Raw genomic sequence first — 22709 nt, forward strand, 5'->3', positions numbered from 1 at the left:
GCCCAGTGTGGAACAGAGCCACAAGGGACCAAGCAGATCCCAGGTTAAATTTTTGGTCTCTGTTGAATTAGCAGATCTAATAGAGTGACAATACGAGTGCTACAATTGCCCTCAGTATGAGTGGGCTAGAGAGAGCTCCCTCTCCTAATCACTATCCAATGACCCCTACTACAAGTACGCATGTCTGATAGTCGGTGCTGATGTTCAGTGTCTAGGTTTACACTCAAGAATGTTCACATAGCAAGATACCAGAGAATGGTCAGTGCCTTCAGGGTAATGGGGGAGAAAACTTATGGGGGGGGAGGGGGAGGAGAAAATATATTCCATGACTTGTAGTTATCATTGATTATCAGATCTGGGTCACTCCAGAATCTATCAATATAAGATGTAGGTTAGTTGTCTTAATTTTTCCAATCTTTTGTGATCAGTACCAAGTATTCCGGAAATCGATGCGTCTGAGTGCCTGGTAGCAGACAACTGTGTGTCTGTGGTCTGGAGAATGGCTGGTGAGGATGAAAAGATCGATCACTACATATTGGAATATCGCAAAACCAACTTCGAAGGGGCCCCACGGCTAAAGGAAGAGCATCCTTGGATGGTGATAGAAGGCATCAAGGAACTGGAATTCACCTTGTCAGGTAATATCATCCGAAAGTCGGCACCTTCAACAGTGCAGCACTCCTTCAGCACTTCACTGAAGTGTCCGCCTGGATTATGTGCTCAAGTCCTGGAGCGGGCCTTGGAATCCATGATCTGCTGACTCGGGGGTGATGCTGCTGATGCTTCTGGATTGGAAATGACCACCCCTCTCCAATTTGGGATCTTCTCCATCTGTGAAGGACATTTATTCACTAGGTTCTCAGAGGTGCTTGACTTCCTTGTTAATGAGAGTGATTTGTAATGTAGGGCTTTTCTATCTGTTTTGCCAGGGTTGAAATTTGACACAAAATTCATCAACTTCCGGGTGAAAGCTTGCAACAAAGCTGTGGCTGGAGAGTTCTCAGAGCCTGTCACACTGGAGACCAGTGGTTTGTAAAGCTTCTCTCCCTCACATGCAGTAATAAATTGATTGATTTTCATGTGTTTGTTTAGATTTGCTATTCTCATGGTCACTCAGGGTTATTGCCCCTGTGTCATATAGCTAGGAACGCTGCTTCCAGTTTTAGCTCAGATGAACTTTTAAACTGAGCATTATTCTTCAAGGGATAGGCCATAATTAAGATTGCTTAAACTCCACTTATTTTATGCTTTGACCTATCTGATGGTTGCATTGTAGAACTGAAGTTTCATCAGTTCCTGTATGTAATGGAATTTGACCATTATAGGTGTCTATGCATTCTAAGCATGTAAAAATAAATAAGAGATTAGGACCACTTTGGGGTAAAGGAGGGAGTTGTGGAGGATGAAGATATGGCAGAGGAAATATTCACTATCAAAAAGCAACCCTAAGAAACTTGCAAGGATGTAGCCTTTTCATTAAGGCATCTCTATTAGCTGGTCACCTACAGGTCTCTTCCAGTGGTGAACTATGAGTTCAGCTCCCATTGCTACTGAGAATTAAAGCTACTTTCTTATCTTTTCCAACAGCGTTTAATTTCAATTTGGAAGCTGCAACTGCCCATCAGAATTTGAAAGTGGAGGACCACAATGTGGAATGGGATGCATCAGGGGGAAAGGTGCAAGAGATCAAAGTCCGAGGAAAGGAAAACCGAAGTAGGACAGCCTCACCGGCCAATTCCCCCGCAAGGTACAAATCTCCAGTTAGGGCCAAGATAAGTGTGAGTATATCATGGACCCTTTCTCTGGAACATAAGAACATAAGAAATAGGAGCAGGAGTAGGCCAATCGGCCCTTCGAGCCTGCTCCGCCATTTAATAAGATCATGGCTGATCTGATCCTAACCTCAAATCTAAATTCATGTCCAATTTCCTGCCCGCTCCCCGTAACCCCTAATTCCCTTCACTTCTAGGAAACTGTCTATTTCTACTTTGACTTTATTCAATGATGTAGCTTCCACAGGCAGCAAATTCCACAGACCCACCACCCTCTGAGTGAAGAAGTTTCCCCTCATCTCAGTTTTGAAGGAGCAGCCCCTTATTCTAAGATTATGCCCCCTTGTTCTAGTTTCACCCATCCTTGGGAACATCCTCACCGCATCCACCCGATCAAGCCCCTTCACAATCTTATATGTTTCAATAAGATCTCCTCTCATTCTTCTGAACTCCAATGAGTAGAGTCCCAATCTACTCAACCTCTCCTCATATGTCCGCCCCCTCATCCCCGGGATTAACCGAGTGAACCTTCTTTGTACTGCCTCGAGAGCAAGTATGTCTTTTCTTAAGTATGGAGACCAAAACTGTATGCAGTATTCCAGGTGCAGTCTCACCAATACCTTATATAACTGCAGCAATACCTCCCTGTTTTTATATTCTATCCCCCTAGCGATAAACGCCAACATTCTGTTGGCCTTCTTGATCACCTGCATACTAACTTTTTGATTTTCTTGCACTGGGACCCCCAGATCCCTTTGTACTGCAGTACTTTCCAGTCTCTTGCCATCAAGAAAATAACTTGCTCTCTGGTTTTTCCTGCCAAAGTGCATAACCTCACATTCTCCAATATTGTATTTCATCTACCAAATCTCCGCCCACTCACCCAGCCTGTCTATATCCCCCTGCAGGTTTTTTATGTCCTCCTCACTCTCTACTTTCCCTCCCATCTTTGTATCATCTGCAAACTTCGATATGTTGCACTCGGTCCCCTCCTCCAAATCGTTAATATAGATCGTAAAGAGTTGGGGACCCAGCACCGACCCCTGCGGAACACCACTGGCTACTGGTTGCCAGTCCGAGAATGAACCATTTATCCCAACTCTCTGCTTCCTGTTAGATAACCAATCCTCCACCCATGCCAGAATATTGCCCCCAATCCAGTGAAGGTGTCCAAACTACAGCCCCCTGGCTATATATAGGCAAGAGCCCTAGCTGACTTGCCTATGAAGCCCTGGTGACTCCTCCTCTAGAGCAGCAAATTCAAACAGATTGTAACGCAGCTTGGGGAGGGAAAGGGAGTTATTTTATTTGTAGTCCTTCAATTCGGTGCATTACAATTCTTCACATGTGGCGTGCAGGGCTCCATTGTTAATTGTATCCATATGATTATCAATTAATGTTAATTGTATTCAGGTGGTGCCCATCAATTGGGGACTCTCGTATCCATTTATATGAGAGCTTATCTAGGGTGTGGAGTGGGTAATGTGGATCTCTTTGAATAAAGGCTTGGAAGCAACTGAAGATCAGGCTCTAGTATTCTATCCTTCACCACCTGGCTGTCCAATTTATTGCATCCATTGTGGTGCACATGGAAGTGGCCCCACTAAGACAAAAAGCATGGGTACTCCTGCTCTATTATCTCAAGATTCCTTTTAATTTTGTTTGTTTGCAGGTTATCTATCTTGTTTGAACAAGATAGCAGACTCTACTAAATAAGATTATTTGGATTGCTCCTATCACTGGCTGTTAAGAGCGAAACAAGGGAGAGAATTCAGAAATATAGGAAGCTTTCTTTTGTTTTCTTTAACTCCTAACTGGTTGACTTGCCTATTCTCACTTTGTGTTACCCTAGCATCGTAATGTGGAACTGCACACAGCAATCAAGAATTGAAATACACAAACTTGCACAGCATTATTAATACTCAAGATTCACTCACAGAAAATTTGCAGAATTTTAAATGCCTTAGCCATTGCCAGTTGGCAAATAGGATCATGCCTGCTTTGTCACATGCCAAGTTCCTGTCGGTATTGTCCATCCTTTGTCCCCTTTTTAAGGAACCTTCTACTTCTACTCGTTCCTCTGCTGTAGTGCATTTTTCACTAGCTTTGGCTATAATGCATATAACAACTTTACCACCACCTGTAAATCCAACGCAGGCAGTCTGTTGTCTCCGGTTGTAATAGTGTCCTGTTCTGTTTTATTTTTTTATAAGGAGTGTCATTCAGTCACCAAAGAGAATGTCATCTGGAAGGGGCAGCAGGGATCGATTTACCGCCGAATCATACACCGTGCTAGGTAGGTTCATGAATCGCAATGTTCAACTGCCTGGCCTTACAACACAAGTGAAAGTCAACCTTTATCTGGTTCGTACTTGCAGTTTGTGGACTTAAAAGGACCTTTCAAAAATCCATGACACTGTGGAGTGAATGTAATTAGGACTGAGTACAGTGTAGAGATGGAAATCAGACTTTGGACTACACCCCCTCTTCAAATTTAATCAGAGGAATTTTACTGACACGGAAAAGAAAAGAAATCCCACCTGCAATATGAAGTGAAGATAATTCCAAGTTTCCAATTCGCATTTGGAGCAATTCCCACTTATCTATAGAACCATAGGGGTTTACTGCACAGATGGAGGCCTTTTGGCCCAGCATATCTGTGACGGCATTTTTGCTAGATCAATCCAAAACTAATCCCACCACTCTGCTCCCTCCCCATAGCCCTGTATCTTTTTCTGCTTCAAATGTTTATCCACTTTTCCCTTTAAAAGATGCAATGGCCTCTGCCTGAACTATTCCACTGGAATATCTGCATGTGGACTTTTCTTTAAATTATGAAACCTATTAAAGGAACAACACAGAAGCTGCAAGTTGTGGAGGTTGGATCTTTTATTTCATTATGTTCTCTCTGGTTATCTATTTGTACAAAGCATATAGATTACCGATCTAACAGCTAGGCAGGGTATAGAGAATCCCAGGTCACACTGGAAACATTGTTAGACATTCAAAAAAATCAATGTTTAAAAATGTCCTCGACATAGAAGCATTCTCACTAAAGTGCCCTCTTTAAGCTGTAAGGGCCGATTGGTGGCCACTTTGAAAGTCTTCTTTCAAAACTCCAATCTCCCACAGAGTCTTGACCATAGTTAGTCTCCCACATACTGTAACAGAGTTATATGAATACAACCAGTTAGTGAGGCAGTGATTAGATCCCAAAAAGAAACTGGATAAGCTACAATCGTGTAGTTACCAGAGGGTATTATTCAGTAACTGGAAAATGTTGGCAAGTTTTGGGTCATGTGGAAATACTCTTCAAAGAGGTGAAGGGGTATTTGTGACTTCTGGGTTTAATTCTTTCAGTTAAAACCAAATCTGACTAACAGCAGCACTTTTCACCTGAATAAATCCTCAGATACGTCTCTCAGCAAAACACAATCTATTTAGAGATATTGGGGTAAATTTTAACCCCCAAGAACAGGTGGGTTTGGGGGGGGGGGCGGGTGGGAGGGAGGTTAAAATAACAGCTTTGTGGAGTGGGACCGCATCCCGGCTCCAACTCGCCCACTTCTGGGTTTAACCCAGGCAGGTTTGTGTGCGTGTGGACTGCAGACATCAGGAAGTCTCACCCCCACTTAAAGCCGGCTCGCCAATACTTAATTTACTGGCCTCATTAAGATCTGCTCATTGTTTCCTCCTGCAGTCTAGGTTGAGATGCTGATGGGTTTATTTTTAAATTGCTGACTCCCAATTCTAGAGCTAGGTGGCTGTAATGCTGTAAAGTGGACATTATTTTTAAATCAAATGTGCTATTCAGGATTTGGTAGGATTGTTGTAATAGTCGAGGAAAAATTTCCTGAACAGATCCTGTTTCAGTTATGATTTGTGATCATTGTTTCAATGATAAATGTGAATAATACAGTTTTTGCTTGTGGGAGCATATGCAGCTACAGTAAACAGATTTGAGGTTCCTTCAGTTGAAATGTGAAATATTTCATATGGATCAAAGCCAATGTAACTGTTAACATTGTTTAGTAATAGTTCTCACTTTTATTTTCCACAGGGGATACTCTAATTGACAGTGGACAGCATTACTGGGAGGTTATATTTGAAAGGGACAGCAAGGCGTTCATTGTAGGTGTGGCCTACAGGACTATAGGCAAATTTGACCAACTGGGAAAGACAAGTGCCTCCTGGTGTCTTCACCTCAATAACTGGCTGCAAGTCAGCTTCACCGCCAAGCACAACAACAAGGCCAAAGTCCTGGACATCTCAGTACCTGAGAGAATTGGAGTTTATTGTAACTACAGTGAAGGTATTGGGATTCTTTATCTCCTTAAAACAAGGAATAGTCAACATTTACACTGTGGGTCCATGGGTTGAACTCTGAGTGCTGAATTTGTTCAATATTCATTCAAACTTTGTTAGGTAATATTGATGACATAGTATATTGATGATGTCAATGATATGATTACTTTATTGACGCATGAATGCCAAGTAGCTCCCACAGGAAAATTTTGTGCATTTCCTACCATTAGCTTAGGCCACTATTGGCAGAGAGCTAGAAACTGTTCCCCAACCTGGTTGCAATAGGTACACGGGGCACTAAATTGGGCCCTGTAGCGCACGTTGTTTCGACGCTAGACGGCCTCTCCAACATCCAAGATGGCGTCTTGGATGCACATGCACATTTCCAGCATGACTTGCACCGGGCGCCCATCTTGGTATAGGAGTTAGCACGTGCACATTTCCAGCATGACGTGCACCGGGCGCCCATCTTGGTATAGGAGTTAGCGCATGCACAAATACTGAATGCTGGAAGCATGAAAAGTAAGGAGAAAATGGATACAATCAGTGTGCAACGCCGATTCAAAGTGATAAGTCCCAAAATGGTGTCTAACGCTCAACTCAATGCACAGTCTTAATCCCGACCATCTGAACGTGTCTTAGATTGCCTGGAGGACCCCCACCAGCACTATTTCAAGGGACCTTGCAGAATTTACAGGTTAGTAGCTGGATTATTGCTTGTGGCTGCTGAGACATTTGTAACTGTTTTTGGAGGTCTCTCATACTTGAATACTAGAACTAGGGGACATAGCCTAACATTTAGAGCTTCTACACGCAAAGGGTGGGAGAGGTTTGAAAAGCTCTTCTGCAAACAGCAGTTGATGCTAGCTCAATAGTGAATTCTAAATCTGAGATTGATAGATTTCTGTGAACCAAGGGTATTAAGGGATACGCAGAAGCCTTAATGTAAGGACTGAATCTAAAACTTTTAACTACTGTGGTCATATACCCCATGGATCAACTTTTTCCTTTACTGTTTTTCAGCCCCAGTGCATGAGGGGTCAAACATTAATGTATTGATTTATTTATTACTGTCTGAGTACTTTAAAGAATCTCAACTAAATTCCAGTTATTGCTTCAGCTCTTTGCTCTGTTTCCTCTTCATTCTTTCATTCTCCTAAATTTCATGTTTTAGTCTACATTATTTCTTGCCTAAATTTAACTTTTTTTTTACTTTTTAAATTTAATGTTTAAATATTGAATAACTTCTTCTATGCCTCCAACATCCCATCATCCATTCAGAAGCCATGAAAGAAAGATGTTGCATTTATAAAGCACCTTATTGCATCTCTCAGAACCATCCCAAGTTACATAGAATTACATGGTCTACAGCACAGAAACAGGCTATTCGGTTCAACTGGTCTTTGTCAGGGTTTTAAGCTGCACACGAACCTCCTCCCACCCTCTTCATCTAACCCAATCAGCATATCCTTCTATTCGTTTCTTTCTCATGAGCTTATCTAGATTCCCCTTGAATGCATCTATGCTATTTGTCTCAACTACTCCTTGTGTTACTGTGTACAATTAATCACATTGTGCAGTTGCTGTTAAGTGGGTTAATGTGGTAGCTGTTTTGTGCCTACTGAGGTCCCACAAACAAGTGAGATGAATAGGTGGTGGTAGTTCAGAGAGGACACAATGCGAACTTCCTGTTCTTTAGGTAGTTCCATTCGATCTTTTATGTCCACCAAAACAGGCAGGCAAGCCCTCACTTTAATGTCTCATCCAAAGGACGGCAATGCAGTATTTCCTCAGCACTGGAGTATGTCTACATTATCTGCTGAAATCCTGGAATGAGGTTTGAACTCGCAATCATCTGACTCAGATGAGAGTGCTACCAACTGAGCTAAGGTGATCCAAATCTTTGCAATTGATCTGTGGTTAAAGGCAGTTCCAAAGGCTGCTATTTCTGTCAAGCGAGTGTCACAGCATTGCGACTTGAGTCAGTTATATTTTTAGGTCAACTACGGGCATTCAAGCTTCTTGAGATAATTTGGTGATGGCATAGAGAGCTAAATACACTGAAAGGCATTAAATTGGGTTAATAAGGGTTAAAAAGACTCAACCCACAAATAAGATATACTTGAGGTATTTCAAGGCTAATCTGTCTCTGGATTAGATTTCAGCCTAGTAATCACTCCCAGGTATTCTTCATCATACGCATCATTTCTCAGTGTCGTAGCTCAATCCTGCTGAATGGAAAATCTTTCCACCTGTTAGAAGTTTGCAGAATTTGGTTCCATTAATTAGGGCCTAGTTGAAGGACTCAAATCATGTTCCTGATATAACACAATCTAAGACGTGCTGTTATTTGTTATTTAATTTTTTAATTGTTTTGAGTGTAACGCAATTTACTTGTCAGTGGATTACAAAAGCCAGCAACTTGGGTGAAACACTGAGGGAGGATTAAAGCAGATTGCATTTGCCTCTTCTCACCTGATTAGCAATGCTCTGGCTCTCCCTGCCTGCCCTCCTGTTTCTTGGTGATCAGACCCAGTACATCTGGAGCTGTCAGTCTTTCATGCTGCAATTTCTAGTCAGGTGTATGTGCATACAGGGAGCTTTCAAATGGTTCAAAATAAAAGGACAGAAAATCCAGGAAATTCTCAGCAGGTCAGGCAGCATCTGAGGCCCATGACCTTTCATCAGGAAGAACTGAAAGATTTAATGGATTTGTTCATTAGCAGGAACCCATCCTAATTTGGGCATTATTTTTGAATCAAAGGTTGACTTGGATTGAGCAACAATATCAAACTTTCAAATCTGAACTTTTTGTTGGGTATGGAAATTGACCTTTTGTTTTTCAGCCAATGAAACATGAGCTGCTTTCTGGACAATTTTCTTTGTGCACATCAAGGTGAGAGATGTCAGTGCTGAGCAATGCAACTCTTTCTATTTCAGGTACCCAGGTCAGCTATAGCACAGCCAGATGCAATGTAAAGCTTCCTCTATCCCAACAAATACATCAACTCAACCTCAGAGAGCACCAGTCTACTGCAACATTGTATTGCCTTTTCTATTTCCCATACCAGCCATCTTGTGGCATCCTAGTGAGATTGCCAATTGGTGCTGAATTAGGCAGTTTAATGCCCACAAGGCACTGGATTTAGACTGCCCAAATTATTTTCAGGAGAGTGTCATGCCAACAATCTGTTGGATTTGAGCCTAGATGTCCTTGATCTGTCAGCTAGGTGGACGTACACCTATGACACCATTTGAAGACAAGCGGGGAGCTCTCCGTGTCTCAGCCAACATTCCTCCTTGACCAACCACCATACCAAAAACGTGTCACATAGCTCATTTATGGTTTGTGAATTTATGCTATGTGAATTGCCTACATAATAACTGCACTTGAAAAGCAATTCGTTGGATGTGAAGCACTTTGGATTGTACTGTGGATATGCTAAGTCACTATATGAATGCAGATACTTTCTTTTTCCAATGTCTTTGCAGTGTGAATGACACCATTGTCGTACTGTAAACTGGGATAGCATCTTTCATTTCAACTTCTTTCCTAGTGGGGATGAATTCCCCTTTCCTTTGCTTTGCTCTATATGTATCCTTGGCTCAGACATTTTGCTGACCCCTGTTCAAGGTGTGTAGATCAGATGTTGATACAATAAGAGCTCCAGGAATAGTATAATTATAAAATGACACTAACTGTAAGACCTTGATGAAGTAATTGACTTGCAGCTGATGACCCAGCATAGACTCACCATCCAAATGTGGCTATCTTATATTGCATATTGGCTACGTTCAGTTAGATTGCACTTTATAATATAGCAGTAATGCAACTGGTGGTGGGGGGGAGAAGAGTTAAGTGAAGGAGAAAAATTGGCAGGGATCTTTTGAAGTACACCTAATACTGGCTGGTATAGACAGTATTAAGGGATAATGTAGAGACATACTCCACCCAGAGCATTCTGTGTCTTTTGATCAGTATAGACCACACACTAATGTTATTGGCATGAAAATGATGAGATGCAGTTTTGTGCCCGCTTCCCTATATTGAGAGGTCATTGCGGGGATGGAGGGGGGGTGTGGAAGAAGAGAGAGAGGATGAGGCTCTGAGCAATGGAATAGAAAATCAGAGGGATGATTATTGCACACCATTTCTGTGCAACTCCTAGAGGTTCTATCAAGAGTCAAAAGTTTTGGAGGAGTGAGATCAGTGGTTTGAATTCAAGAGTTGGAGATAGTCATTTTAATTGATTTTGAAGCGATTTCTAAAGTTTTTCATTATGTATTGTTTTAGGTCATCTGTCATTCTACAATGCCAAAAGTAAGCAGCTGATTCATTCATTTAGGACAAAGTTCACACAACCTATCCTCCCTGCCTTCATGGTGAGTGTGTTGCACTATCTTTCAGTACTAGTCAACATCAAATTCTTCACTTTGTATGCTCCCTCTGAATATTTGCTCAACTAAATTAAAAGGGAAAAGTGACCAGGTATATTATCATAGCTGGTTGCTCTGTGCACTTTGTTCGTAATCTGTTTCTGCGTGGTCACGTGGCTTCAGATTGTCTAGCTTGCCTGAAGTTGGAGCCCCGGTTAAAATTAACGGAGACAGCTCCTTCCCATTGGTGATGTCACTGCAATTGCTCTAAAGGGAGACCCACAAAGATGGAACTCCATTGGGGCAGAAAAGTTGACCTACTTTCTAACTTTTTTCACATGAATGTTGACAGAACATTTTGAAAAAGTAAAACTCCCCTTAGAATTTCCTTTCTCTTTAATGAAACTTTGATCAGTTCAAATAATTCCACAAATGTGAATTTGTAGAAATGATGACTGGGTCACCACTTCCACCTTGCACTTTGAAATTCTCCAAACTTGTTTGTCTTTCTATCTCTCCACTTCTTTCAAAAACCTCCTCAAAACATACTTTGGTCATCTCCCCAATTTGTCCCAAACTTCCCATGGGTGGCCACAGCTCTTCTCCCTCCCTCCCTCCCTTCTTCCCCCGCCCCAAATAAAGTTCCTTGTGACATCTTGTTGCATGTTTAATGTTTGTGCCCCGTGTTTTCCCCTTTCCTCAGGTCTGGTGTGGTAGCTTTATTGTGCAAACAGGACTCCAGGTACCGAGCGCTGTCAAATCGCTGCAGAAACGCAACAGTGGCACCAGTAGTTCCAACGCCAGCCTAACCTAGAAATCATTACCGAGCTTCCATACAACTGCACCAAGCTCATGCAAAGCAAAGGCAGAACCTTGAAACCTGCCTTAAGAAGGGAACTGAAGACTGGAAATTGGATTCTGTACATTGTGTGTGGAAAGTTGCACTCTTTTAGAAATGGAAATTTGTGATCCAGCTTCCATTTCTGATGAGAGCAGATATTATAATATTATTGCAAGGTCTGGATTTTGAAATGTTTTGTTTTTAAAAATGATTAACTGGAAGTCCTCAGTACAGTCAATTATTGAACAGATATTTCTAATGGAATCTCGTGTGATCGTTCTATTCCCCCTTTTCATGGGTAACTCAACATTTTAATATCTTTTGACCATAGGAAGCATTTCCTGATGTAAAACGATTGTCTGTTGTTCCATTTTTCTCTATACCCAGAAAGGAGGGGAGGAATTCTACAGTGTCTGGATCCAAAATAATATTGCTTCCTCTAATCCTGTAGCGGTTTCTTTCTGTTCTTGTCATTGGGGACACAGGACATTTAAAGTCAAAGAACAGAGACTGGTCACCTGGGAGTCAGCTATGTAATTGAGCCAATGAAAGATAATGAGAGTCCCTGGTAAAGAGATTTGAAGGAGCAAGTCTGAAGCATTATCCTTTCTCTTTCCACACACTTCCCCAAATTGGATGTTATCTTGCCTACACTGTATAACAAACTATGACCACACTGCCTAGGGTGAGTAACCAATCTTTTTTTTCCTGTTTCAATTGCTAAGGAAAATTTTAAATTATTTTATCCCCTTTTGTTGCCTTGCTACTTCTATATTGTTGTCACTGAGCTGGGAAAGCAAGATGTTTTAGGCTTGAGCTTCATTGTGGCCTTTATTACTAACATTGTGCAGCAGAGCTCGTTTCCATCTCTCAAGATGGATACTTCTCAATTGGTAGTCTATTTAAGAATGTTCCAAATTTGTCCATCAAAGGTAATTGAAGCATTGTTAAGTTTCGGATTTAACTTGGCTGAGTTGAGGCCCTGGAGAGGGTTACTCTGCTCCTTTTTGTCCTCGCTCCCTTGTAATTTGGGTAGGATGAACAATGCTGAGGGTCTCAAAGTTTCTTATTGACTGACTGCTTCATCCATACAGGCTCTTTAAGCTGTACTGCTGCTGGCTGCTTTTCACAACTGGGGCAAAATGTATTGCATTCTGCAAAATAGCTGGTATAAGGCTGAATCATAATATTTGGGTGGAGCAGGGAGATCTTCCTGGGTTATGGTTTGAACACTCATGCACAACTTTCTCGTGACTACTTATACCTGGATAATGTATCCTGGCCCTCTGACCTACTGGTAAATGCAAAGAATGGATATTAAACCATTTTGTGTCTGTTTCCTTTCAAACAATTAATTAACAAAACCTTTTCTATGAATATGGAGATCTATTGTAGTGAGGAGCATACCTAATCCAGGTTTTAATACAGTAGACTTTTTAAAAAAAAAGTCACTTGCTGAATTGCTGTAGAGATTTGAACTTTTGGTATATGCTACCTATGTATCTAGATACCAAACCTCCATAGATGGCAAAGTAGAGGCCAGGTTAAAAGGAAGTGTATTCTATTGAGTTCAATGCACTTATTGGTATGTCTCAATTACCCCTTGTTTCTGCGTGCTGTGCATTTTACTACCTCTTGGAGCAGATATCTTGTGACGCACTCACTCTGTGTGATATGAATCAAACTGCATTTATATAAGGCTTGAAAATGCTGTCAGCGATGTGATCATGATGTTTGTGCTCAAATCAAATATTTTAACTGGGTTAACACTGGTTGCAGAGAGAAGAATTTGATTTGAACGTGAAGCAAGTACTAGAAAGAGCCAATTCCTGGCCTCTAATCAGTAGTAGTAAACACATTAACAGGGGACAACGGAGAGATGCTGATTACTGGACAGAGAACTCCCTTTTATACCATTTGAGGATTGTGATTAAAGGTGAAAGTATTCTACTGGATTAAATTTACATGTTTAAATCTTTTAGACAGAAATGGAAGTTTGGCTGTGGAGTTTTTGTCTGGTCCTAAACTCAGTATTTATTTTTACTTGTAAAATTTCTTTTGGATTTTTTGCTTAATACATTGGCTTCAATGTCTGATCAATAGAATGTATATAAAAATTGACATCTCACATGTTACTGTTTAATATTGTATTAAAAATTAATTGCACCAGCTTTTCTGTGTTTTGTATTTGTGCCAGACCAAGTACATTTGAAAAAAAACAGTTCACAGCTGCCCCTAATGGCGCCCAAGTAAGGTCCTGCTTCTAACTCTTAGTTACCTTGTGTTAGCCAGGGTCTGCATTGGCTAGGAAGTTGGTGACGGAAGTCTGGCTTTATTGTGATGCCTCAACAGTAAAATATGGGCCAGCCCTCGTTATCTAGGTTCACAATTAATAATGGTAACGTAGTTGAGTTCTCAAGAGCACCTCGCACACATGGAAGTATCTCCCTGCATGAATCAGCACCTTTTTAAAAGTAAGCTTTAGGGTTTGTGTGTACGTATTGGAGTTTAATCCTTTTGATGGAGCAGCTCCAATAGACCCCAGTACATCTTACCTCCTAGGGCTTCTTGCTCAAGCTGTTACTTCTCAGAAGACCTGTAGCAACTGAACACATTCAAGTTTCTTGCTCGTGTGCTCTCATTGGTCCTGCTAGGACCAGAACTCTTTTGTACCTCTTAAACTCTGACGGCCTGATGCTATTGTCCTCCTCGAATGTTTTCGTATTGTTCCTGCAAAGAACTGATGCAGCCATAATGGGCCACTCCTATGCAGTGTACTTCTTTGGTCTTTTGTAGTCTACCCTTTGGTCCCATGGAACCCAGCAAACTTTCTACACCATTCTCTGTCAGCAGGCTGGTTGAAACTTGAGGAGGTTACTTTTTAAACTGGGGGTGGGGCAGAAAGGGGCGATGTTGTTCAGAACACTTTGCAACTTCATTTTTGTTGCTTTACGAACTTGCCTTTCTTCAACACAGCATAATTCTCCATATTTTTTTAAACTTTTTTTTGAATCGAGATTTATTGACCATGTAATTTAAATACAAGGAATAGATGCATAACAAATTGCAGATGTATCAGGAGGCAAGCAGCCATGGGAGTTGCCATTTGGCAGGTGGAATTTTCCTTGTGTGGCTACAGCTGGTAGAAATGATCTCTGCTGGAGCTCTGACCTCTGATTTCTAACCATCCCAGTATGGGGGAAGGCTAAGCTAATCTTTGGCAGTCCTTTATAGCTAGATGAATCTTGCTAATTCAAAGTGCCATTGTTCCTGGAGAAATATTGGCTAACTGCTCTAATGCTAGTTATTTTATGCCTATTTGATCAGTTGTACTGTAGTCATTGAGCAATAAAGGGCACAACAAACACTTCCCAATAGTTGAGTTGGACTGAGACCCTCCACAGCAAGTAGGTCAGTAGTACTGGAGGCTGCTGGTAGTTTTTGGTTGATATTTGTACTCTCAGCATGTTCTTTACGCTCACCTGCCTTCCTGAAGACGCTGACTCCCTTTTACTAGGTATAATTCAACTTTACTACCTCTTGTTGCAGATGTGGATGATGGCAAGGCTGTATTTATTGCACACCCCTAGCTACCTTGAGGATATGGTAGTGGGCATAGCAACATTTTGCAACTAAAACTTGCTAGGGCACCTCATAGCGTGCAACTAGAATCATGTACAGACCAGACCAGGTAAGGGTGCCAGGTTACCTTCACTAAAGGATAAGTTGGGTTTTTATGATCCAGCAGCTTCCATGGTCATTATATAAATGTTATAGTCCTTCTGTTTTTCCCTTTGTAGGTTCTATTTCCTCTCCCACCCAGGCCATGCCTCCATCTCCGAGTGAGTGAGTAGCTGATTAGCTTCCAACCCCCCTCCCCTTTCAATGTTACTGTTTAACCAGCTGCTAGGAGACACAAGAGTAAGCTGCAGTGATTCATCCACTTTTTATTATTCGGCCTGTGAGGAAACATCAAGCTTGTCACCACTCCTGCTATTTGGGCACAGATTCGGAGCTCACTTTGTGGGGCATATTGGGTAAATCCTAACACTGTCAGTCAGTTTCCCAAGATTCCCGGCTGAGTTCCTGGTCTCATTCCTCAGGATCACAATCTCAACCCTGCACGTGCTGATGGTTTGCAGCAAATCTCTCATTGTTATAGTCTGGTCTTCTCAATCTTGTGTCATGGTTCCCCTCCACTGCCACATACTCTGCTTTAATCCACATTGGTTGACGTGGCTGCTCTGAGTTACTGATTTTGTTCAGGTTCATTGAAGTGATTTGAGCTGCATTTAACACCTGTTAAAATAGCAGAGAAAGTAATTTTGTAAAAACTCATTAAACGTTCGTGAGAGGATATAAGTGTAGTGCAGTTTCTAAGCTTAAAGGTCCAGATGAGGGAATAATGCAGCAAGTTGAGAAACTGAATGACACACAGAAAGATTTCAAAATATCTTCTGCCATACCTCCCAGTCCAATATAACAGAGTAACCATTTCAATACACAGGTTTTGGAATCCCAAGCATAAGTTTCCACAAAGATGACATTGCCCACAATTAGAATGATGTGCAGCGGAAACTGAATGTCTGACTTCTATCTATAGTCTACTTGTAGCAAGCTTTCAAAGAAAGCAGAAAAAAGATCTGGCCATATAATGAAAGGGGTTCTTAATGGAATCTTCTCCTGTTTTATGTAAATATAGTCAGTCATTTTCCAATTAGTTAATGTCACAACACAAGTAGAGCACATAAGGCAAGATAAGTAGGGTGTTCGAAGCCTTGGGTGGAGCTGGAGTGGTCTGACTCTTTGCCAATTCCTTGCAGTTACCAATCATATTGTCAGTCTGTGTTAAATCTCTTTAGAGGGAGTCAGGCTGGCTGCCCTGCTGTGTAATTTAGGCATTTAAAGGGGAGTATGAAATTTTTAAACAACTGTACATTTTAATAGTCAATTCACAAATGCATTTCTTTGCCAAGTGTTGAACCACATGCTGCGTGTTTCAGAAAAATGCAATTTTCCCACCAGCAGGACAAATACCATCTCAGTACAGTGCATTTTTCAAAGCATAACCTTTTATTGGAGTTGTTTTCTCCCCTGCAGTAAAAGATTCCAGACAATTCTGGTTTGACTAACACTTTTTCCACCCACGATTTGTCTTTTTGTTCAGGAAGGGAAGGAAGATTTTAAGTGCTCAGAGGTGTGTGCACGCGTGCGTGTGTTTGCGTTTTTGTGGCGTGGTCCCAAAAGATTGTCCTGCTGCTTGGTTTTCTCTGATCAATCCCCAATCATGCCAAAGCTGGAACCCTCTGGCAGCAGTCTAAGCATCTGAAAGCCCTTTGGACATTTGGCAGTGGGGAGGAGCACTCTACTGCAGATGTCCCAGGAGTTGACATACATTTCAAAGTGGACTGTGGTGTTCTAAAATGATTGTGTACGCACACCTAGCGGACCCCTCCGCCAAAGCTGCTACTTGCAGCCTGTTGCTTGGAATGGGATGAAAATTTGGGGGTGGTTGCTGGAGGCCCGCAGGTTTGAGGAGGAAAGTCACAAAACTGAGATAGATAGATTTTCTTTTACGGTAAGGGTATCTAGGAACATGGAGCTGAAGCGGGTAATTGGAGTTGAGGTACAGAACAGCCATGATCTAGAATCATGGAATGGTTACAGCACAGAAGGAGGTCATTCAGCCCGTCAAGCCCATGCTGGCTCTCTGCAAGAGCAATCCAGCTAGTCCCACGCCCCCATCTTTCCCCGTAGACCTGCAAATTTTTTTCTTTTAAGTACTTATCCAATTCCCTTTTGAAAGCCATGATTGAATCTGCCTCCACCACCCTTTCAGGCAGTGCATTCCAGATCATTACCACTTGCTGCGTAAAAAAGATTTTCCTCATGTTGCCTTTGGTTCTTTTGCCAGTTACCTTAAATCTGTGTCTCCTGGTTCTCAACCCTTCTGCCAATAGGAACAGGTTCTCTCTATCTACTCTGATTAGACCCCTCATGATTTTGAACACCTCTATCAAATCTCCTCTCAACCTTCTCTTCTCTAAGGAGAACAACCCCAGCTTCTCCAGTCTACCACATAACTGAAGTCCCTCTTCCCTGGAACCATTCTAGAAAATCTTTTCTGCACCTTCTCTAAGGCCTTCACGTCCTTAAAGTGCGGTGCCCAGAATTGGACACAATACTCCAATTGTGGCCGAACCAGTGTTTTATAAAGATTCGACATAATTTCCTTGCTTTTGTGCTTTATGCCTCTATTAATAAAGCTTTTTTAACCACTTTCTCAATCTGCCCTGCCACCTTCAGCAATTTGTGCACATATACCCCCAGGTGTCTCTGTTCTTGCACCCCCTTTAAAAATGTACCCTTTAGTTTATATTGCTTCTCCTCGTTCTTCCTACCAAAATTTATCACTTCGCACTTCTCTGCATTAAGTTTCATCTGCCACATGTCCGTCCATTCCACCAACCTGTCTGTGTCCTCATGAAGTCCATCCCTATCCTCCTCCCTGTTCACTACACTTCCAAGTTTTGTGTCATCTGCAAATGTTGAAATTGTGCCCTGTAAACCCAAGCCCAAGTCATTAATATATATCGAGAAAAGATCTAATTGAATGATAGAGCAAGCTCGAGGGTCTAAATGGCCTAATCCTGTTCTTATGCTCCAGAGACCAAGTGCAGGACTATCAGGTACTAGCCAACCTTATGGGCACAGGGGCAGAACTTTAAGCTATGTTAACTTCAAGGACATAGAGGTAGCCTGAGACATATAATCGGTTCTATGATTGAATAACTCAACCTCTTGACTCATATATGAAGGTTGGTGACTATTGAATCATAGCCCAGCATAAGTCATACCCTTCAGAAGAGAGGAAAAAATTAAATTTTACACTTGGCTGAATGATTATCAATCTATTATTGATAGTTAGATAAGCTGGAAGGGCGGGTAGTCTATATTTCCAGTATTTTGAAACTGAAGGATGGAAAAAAGCTTTATTGAGTCTTTGCTCATTCATTGATCTGTGGAGTTAATTGATTTCAACAAAGTACTTGGTGTTAGTTAAAGAGAATTATTTTTACTAAATCCTCTTGTCACTCATTGGATAGAATTCTTCTGGGTACAATGATGCTGTGAACTGGAAAATTTGTTTCTAATGCTGGTATTATGCACATCCATATTGAATATTTAATTCCAATGACATGACAATGGACTCTGCATTGTTGTTTTAAGGTCAAAAACAACTACTGGGTCACAAGAAGATTTCCCTTTATCTCAAAGGAAAAAACACTGAATGTAACTTAGGAACAATTATCAATTTTCTCTGTCATCTTGACTTTGCAGATTTTTCCTCCATCTTGAGGGATCTTGACTATGTTAATTGTAAAGGAGTATTTGTCCCATTTGGTTACTGTGCAACAGAAGGTCTGCCTCTGGACCATCTGAGAGCAAAGATCAGGCTGCGTACCTGGAGAAAGACTCAGTGGACATGCCACTTTGCCATATCCGCTCAAATGAAGAACTAGATCAAGCACTTGGGGAATAAGCCTGGTACACTATACCAGTTTTGAAAACACACTCTTAAGTGCAGGGTTCAGTGTCTAACATGATTGGGTAGCAGAGGACCAAGCAGCTCAGCCTCTACACTTTCAACTGGTGAAACCACCAATCAATGAAATGCAACGTGTGTCCATGCTGTTGTCAACCCCACACTTGTCAGATGTCTGACCAGTGACTATCCTTGAGAGAGAAGTAGTGGGGTTTCTTTGGGGTCAAAGTTCCTCCAAGATGACATGCTTGGCACTGGAAGTTCAAAACCAAGTCAGCTTCTGTGGCAGACTCAGTAATCTGATAACTGAGCTAGGTAGACTAGCTGACTGACCAATAGAACCAGGGGAATGGACCTGTCAGCTCGGGCTGGAATCCTTCCCACTTGGCTTCAGATAACATCACACATTGATGTACATGGTTATGGTAGAAAAAGCAAGTGAGTTACAGGGAGGAATGGCTCTGGCCAATGTTGACCATCCTTCAGATACTCTACAGCTGCTGTCAGGTTCATTGTGGGCATACCTCTTTACCAAAACCTCCCACAAGAGGAACTGGATCAAGCATTTTGTGATTAAGCCTGGTACACAGCGATGGATTTGAATACAGGCTCACAGCCAGGGCTTGTTGTCTAGCATGATTGGGTTCCAGAGAAGCAAACTCAAACTCTGTCCATTCAACTTCTCAAACCACCGTTCAACATGAGACTGTGTACCAGTGCAGTGATCAAAGCAATGGTGGCAATAGACTGAGATTTTATGATTAGTTTGCTGCTCGCCATACTGCTTGAAAGGAGATTTTGGTACCTCATGACTATCTAATGAGAGCTCAAACCTACACTTGTCAGTTCAGCAACTGGTGACTGTTTTCTTGATCGGACAAGCAGTGATGTGCTCTCTAGTGCTCTATGCCAGTAGGCTGTGTGGTTTTAGCTCATTTTATGATTTCTTCACAATTCAGCGACTCAAATATTGTGATTGCTTTACAAATGTGTCTAAAGAAAAAACAGATTAAGTTGGAAAAGGGAAAATCTTTGTTAGCAATTTGGATCTTGGAGCATTTCCCTTCATAAGTGCTAGATCCCACGAAGGTGGATCAGCACCTGCGCTGAGGAGTGCAGGCGAAATGGTGTCGGCACTCCTGTCCCCAAGCTGCACAGTGAGGTTGCTGATATATAGAATGACACAGCACAGGAGGCCATTCGACCCATCGTGCCAGGGGGGTGAACACTTGACCGTGATCAAATTCCCCACGATCCCCCCAGGAGCCCACCCTCCTCTCCAACTCTTGGCCCCTCTGGATCTGCGCAAGACGCACGCGCCTCCTCTCAGTCAGCCACAAAATTGGCAGGGCCTGAGAGAACAAGCCATGGACGTTAGCGTCTCAAAGACAAAGGCATAATGAGCACTTCCCCGCTGCTCTGCAGGATGCGCAGTTGGGCATCGCAGACCATCATCACATTCAATCAATAGTAACTGTTCCTATTTATGAATGTCACAGGTTCATCAGGTGGTGCCTTCAGCAGCACGTGCGTTCCATTGATGATCCCCTGCACTCTGAGGTAGCTGATGGACCTCTCCCTTTGCTGCACTAGTGACCTGTCGTATCCGATGAACTCCGATGCCCTGCGGACTATGGCATCCGTGACTTGTTGAATGCAAGCTCTCGTGCCGCCCGGGGTAATGTTGCAGATGTCACTGATGCCTGCCTGAAAGGAACCACATGTATAAAAATTGAGGGCTGTCGTTGCCTTCATGGCCACTGACCAGGCCCTGGGGGAGGTAGAGTGTGGCTGCAGGCCCTCTTTTAGGATGTCACAGAGGTGTCCCATTGGCTCCTTGATGAAATGCAGCCTTCTCAGGCCGAGCTCCACTGACATTGTCTTGAAGGACATTCTCTCCCTGTAGACTCTCTGAGGGGGCTAATAGTTCTGGTCAGCCTTCGGCCATGGCGCCTCACCCGACAGGCCTGTACGCTCTGCTCCTCTCCCAGGTTGTTTATTAACATCAGGAACAGTGTAACACCAAGTCGGTACGCCATCTCACTGCTTTCACCCTCTTTTGAGTGTCAAAATAGTTGTGTACTGAAATTATCAGCTTCAAACAGTTGCAGGAGTGTGGATGGCAAAGGATATCACAAAAGAGCTTCCTGAGACAGATTTAAGGCATAAGAAACCCTTAGGAACAATTCACTACCTGCTAAAGAGAGACTCCATAGCCTCATTGTTCTCTTTCTAGGCCTCCAAGATTGTCATTTGAGGACCATAAATCACACCTTTGACACGGTCCTTATGACATGAACTACCAGGTCTAAATGGCTGCAGTAAGGATACTCCACATTAACGAAGTCAATCCAGCAATTTCATGATTGCAATTAACTTCAATGGGGCCCTCACAGTAAGAAGGTAATTTTTTCGGTTTTGACGAGGCTAATGGTGGAGCAGCGCAAATCATCCAGCAATTTGTGGAGAATCAAAACTGACTGCGTATCTCTTTTGCAACATAAATTGTTGGATTTTTTACAAATTAATAATGGCGAACACCATTAATGCAACGTTATTTTCCCAGCAATTTCTGGCCCTATGAATGTCTCCAACATCTTTAATTCATTACCTTATGTGGGAGAATGTTTCAAACATTTATCACCTTTTGAGTAAAGATATTATTCTGCTGCTAAGGTGGCACAAATCCTAAGCACTCTTAAGTAAACAAAGGGTGAGGCCAATCAGACTTTAATTGCTGATAAGAAGGCTCCAGGTCAATAACTGCTGCTTGTTGCTCACCTCTCCACATATTAACACATTTAAAGTAAACTGGTTTGTATTAAATTAGCGGACAAAGCATAGGCATACAATAGTTTTGGTGTTTCTCCGCTGATATCGCCAACAGTAATTTCTAGTCTGTAAAATTTATTAGTCTGCCATGATTTATTCTGTAACGCACTGCAGTCTTCCTCTCTCACCTGTCTTGTCACACAGCTTCAGTCCGCCCTGAAATAGTCATAAATATTTTATCTGTAACAAAAAATCTTGCCTTGATAGCAACATATCACAACATATCAAAAAACAAACTCTTAATGGTAAATTACAATTATTCCACAAGAAAAACTTGCGATTGGGGTTAATAAAAAGGTTATATTTTCGATCTGGTGGCTGCAGGACTTATTTTTCTTTATCACATGCGTATGATGGACTCTCTCCTCTCCCACTTTCTCCCTAACCCACTCCTACCTTCCACAATCTCTTCTCCCACTTTTTCTTCTATTGCATTCTTCTCTTCTGCACTCACTTCTCCAGCTCTCCCGAACTGCCCTTTCCTCTCTCACTCTCTTCTCTCGCATTCTTTCAGGTCTTGTATTCTCTGTTTGCTCACTCTCTCTCTTTTCACACTCAGTCCCCACAGCAGTTTATAGACAGTTTGAAGTAATGATTCCACCATTGCATCTTTATTAAATATTTTTAAATTTATTTTTCTTGGTTTTAATTTGTGAGGATGGAATTCTATTTTGTGAGAGGGAAATAGTTTAGGAGTGTGAAGGACAATATTTTTTGGCAAAATTTGGTAAGAGTGTTAAAGATTAAGAAGGAAGGCCATGGTCAGGTTATATCGAGACCACCCCTTAAAGTGGCATGCAATTGCAAGACCCCATCCCCACTTCATAATTGAAGTGACAGGGAGACTATTCTCAGACATTATTCCTATCCACCACCTCCGATTGTTATGTGACAGCCTTAGCAGGAGCAATGTGACAGGAAGACTACTTCAGTAAAAACCCTGAGTTGGGAGGATGTCCAGAGAGAGGTTCATTACAAAGAAATTGCTTCAATGATGTAATCAAGCTTCCATCAAGAGTGTCACCTGATGGGAAGG

At 42.0% G+C, this 22709-nt stretch overlaps 1 protein-coding gene across 1 annotated transcript in view; it reads left to right on the plus strand.

Annotated features, from left to right (window-relative positions):
- The window catches only part of fsd1 (fibronectin type III and SPRY domain containing 1), a 32964-nt gene extending 19506 nt beyond the window's left edge, over positions 1–13458 (plus strand). The window contains exons 7-13 of the mRNA XM_067968109.1: positions 429–638; positions 930–1028; positions 1588–1747; positions 3986–4068; positions 5833–6084; positions 10372–10460; positions 11158–13458. Coding sequence (XP_067824210.1) covers positions 429–638; positions 930–1028; positions 1588–1747; positions 3986–4068; positions 5833–6084; positions 10372–10460; positions 11158–11268 — 1004 coding nt within the window. The 3' untranslated portion in view covers positions 11269–13458. The remainder of the gene's footprint in view (positions 1–428; positions 639–929; positions 1029–1587; positions 1748–3985; positions 4069–5832; positions 6085–10371; positions 10461–11157) is intronic.
- Positions 13459–22709: the final 9251 nt, after the last annotated feature.

The sequence above is a fragment of the Heptranchias perlo genome, chromosome 29 (assembly GCF_035084215.1).
Source record: "Heptranchias perlo isolate sHepPer1 chromosome 29, sHepPer1.hap1, whole genome shotgun sequence".
NCBI lineage: Eukaryota > Metazoa > Chordata > Chondrichthyes > Hexanchiformes > Hexanchidae > Heptranchias > Heptranchias perlo.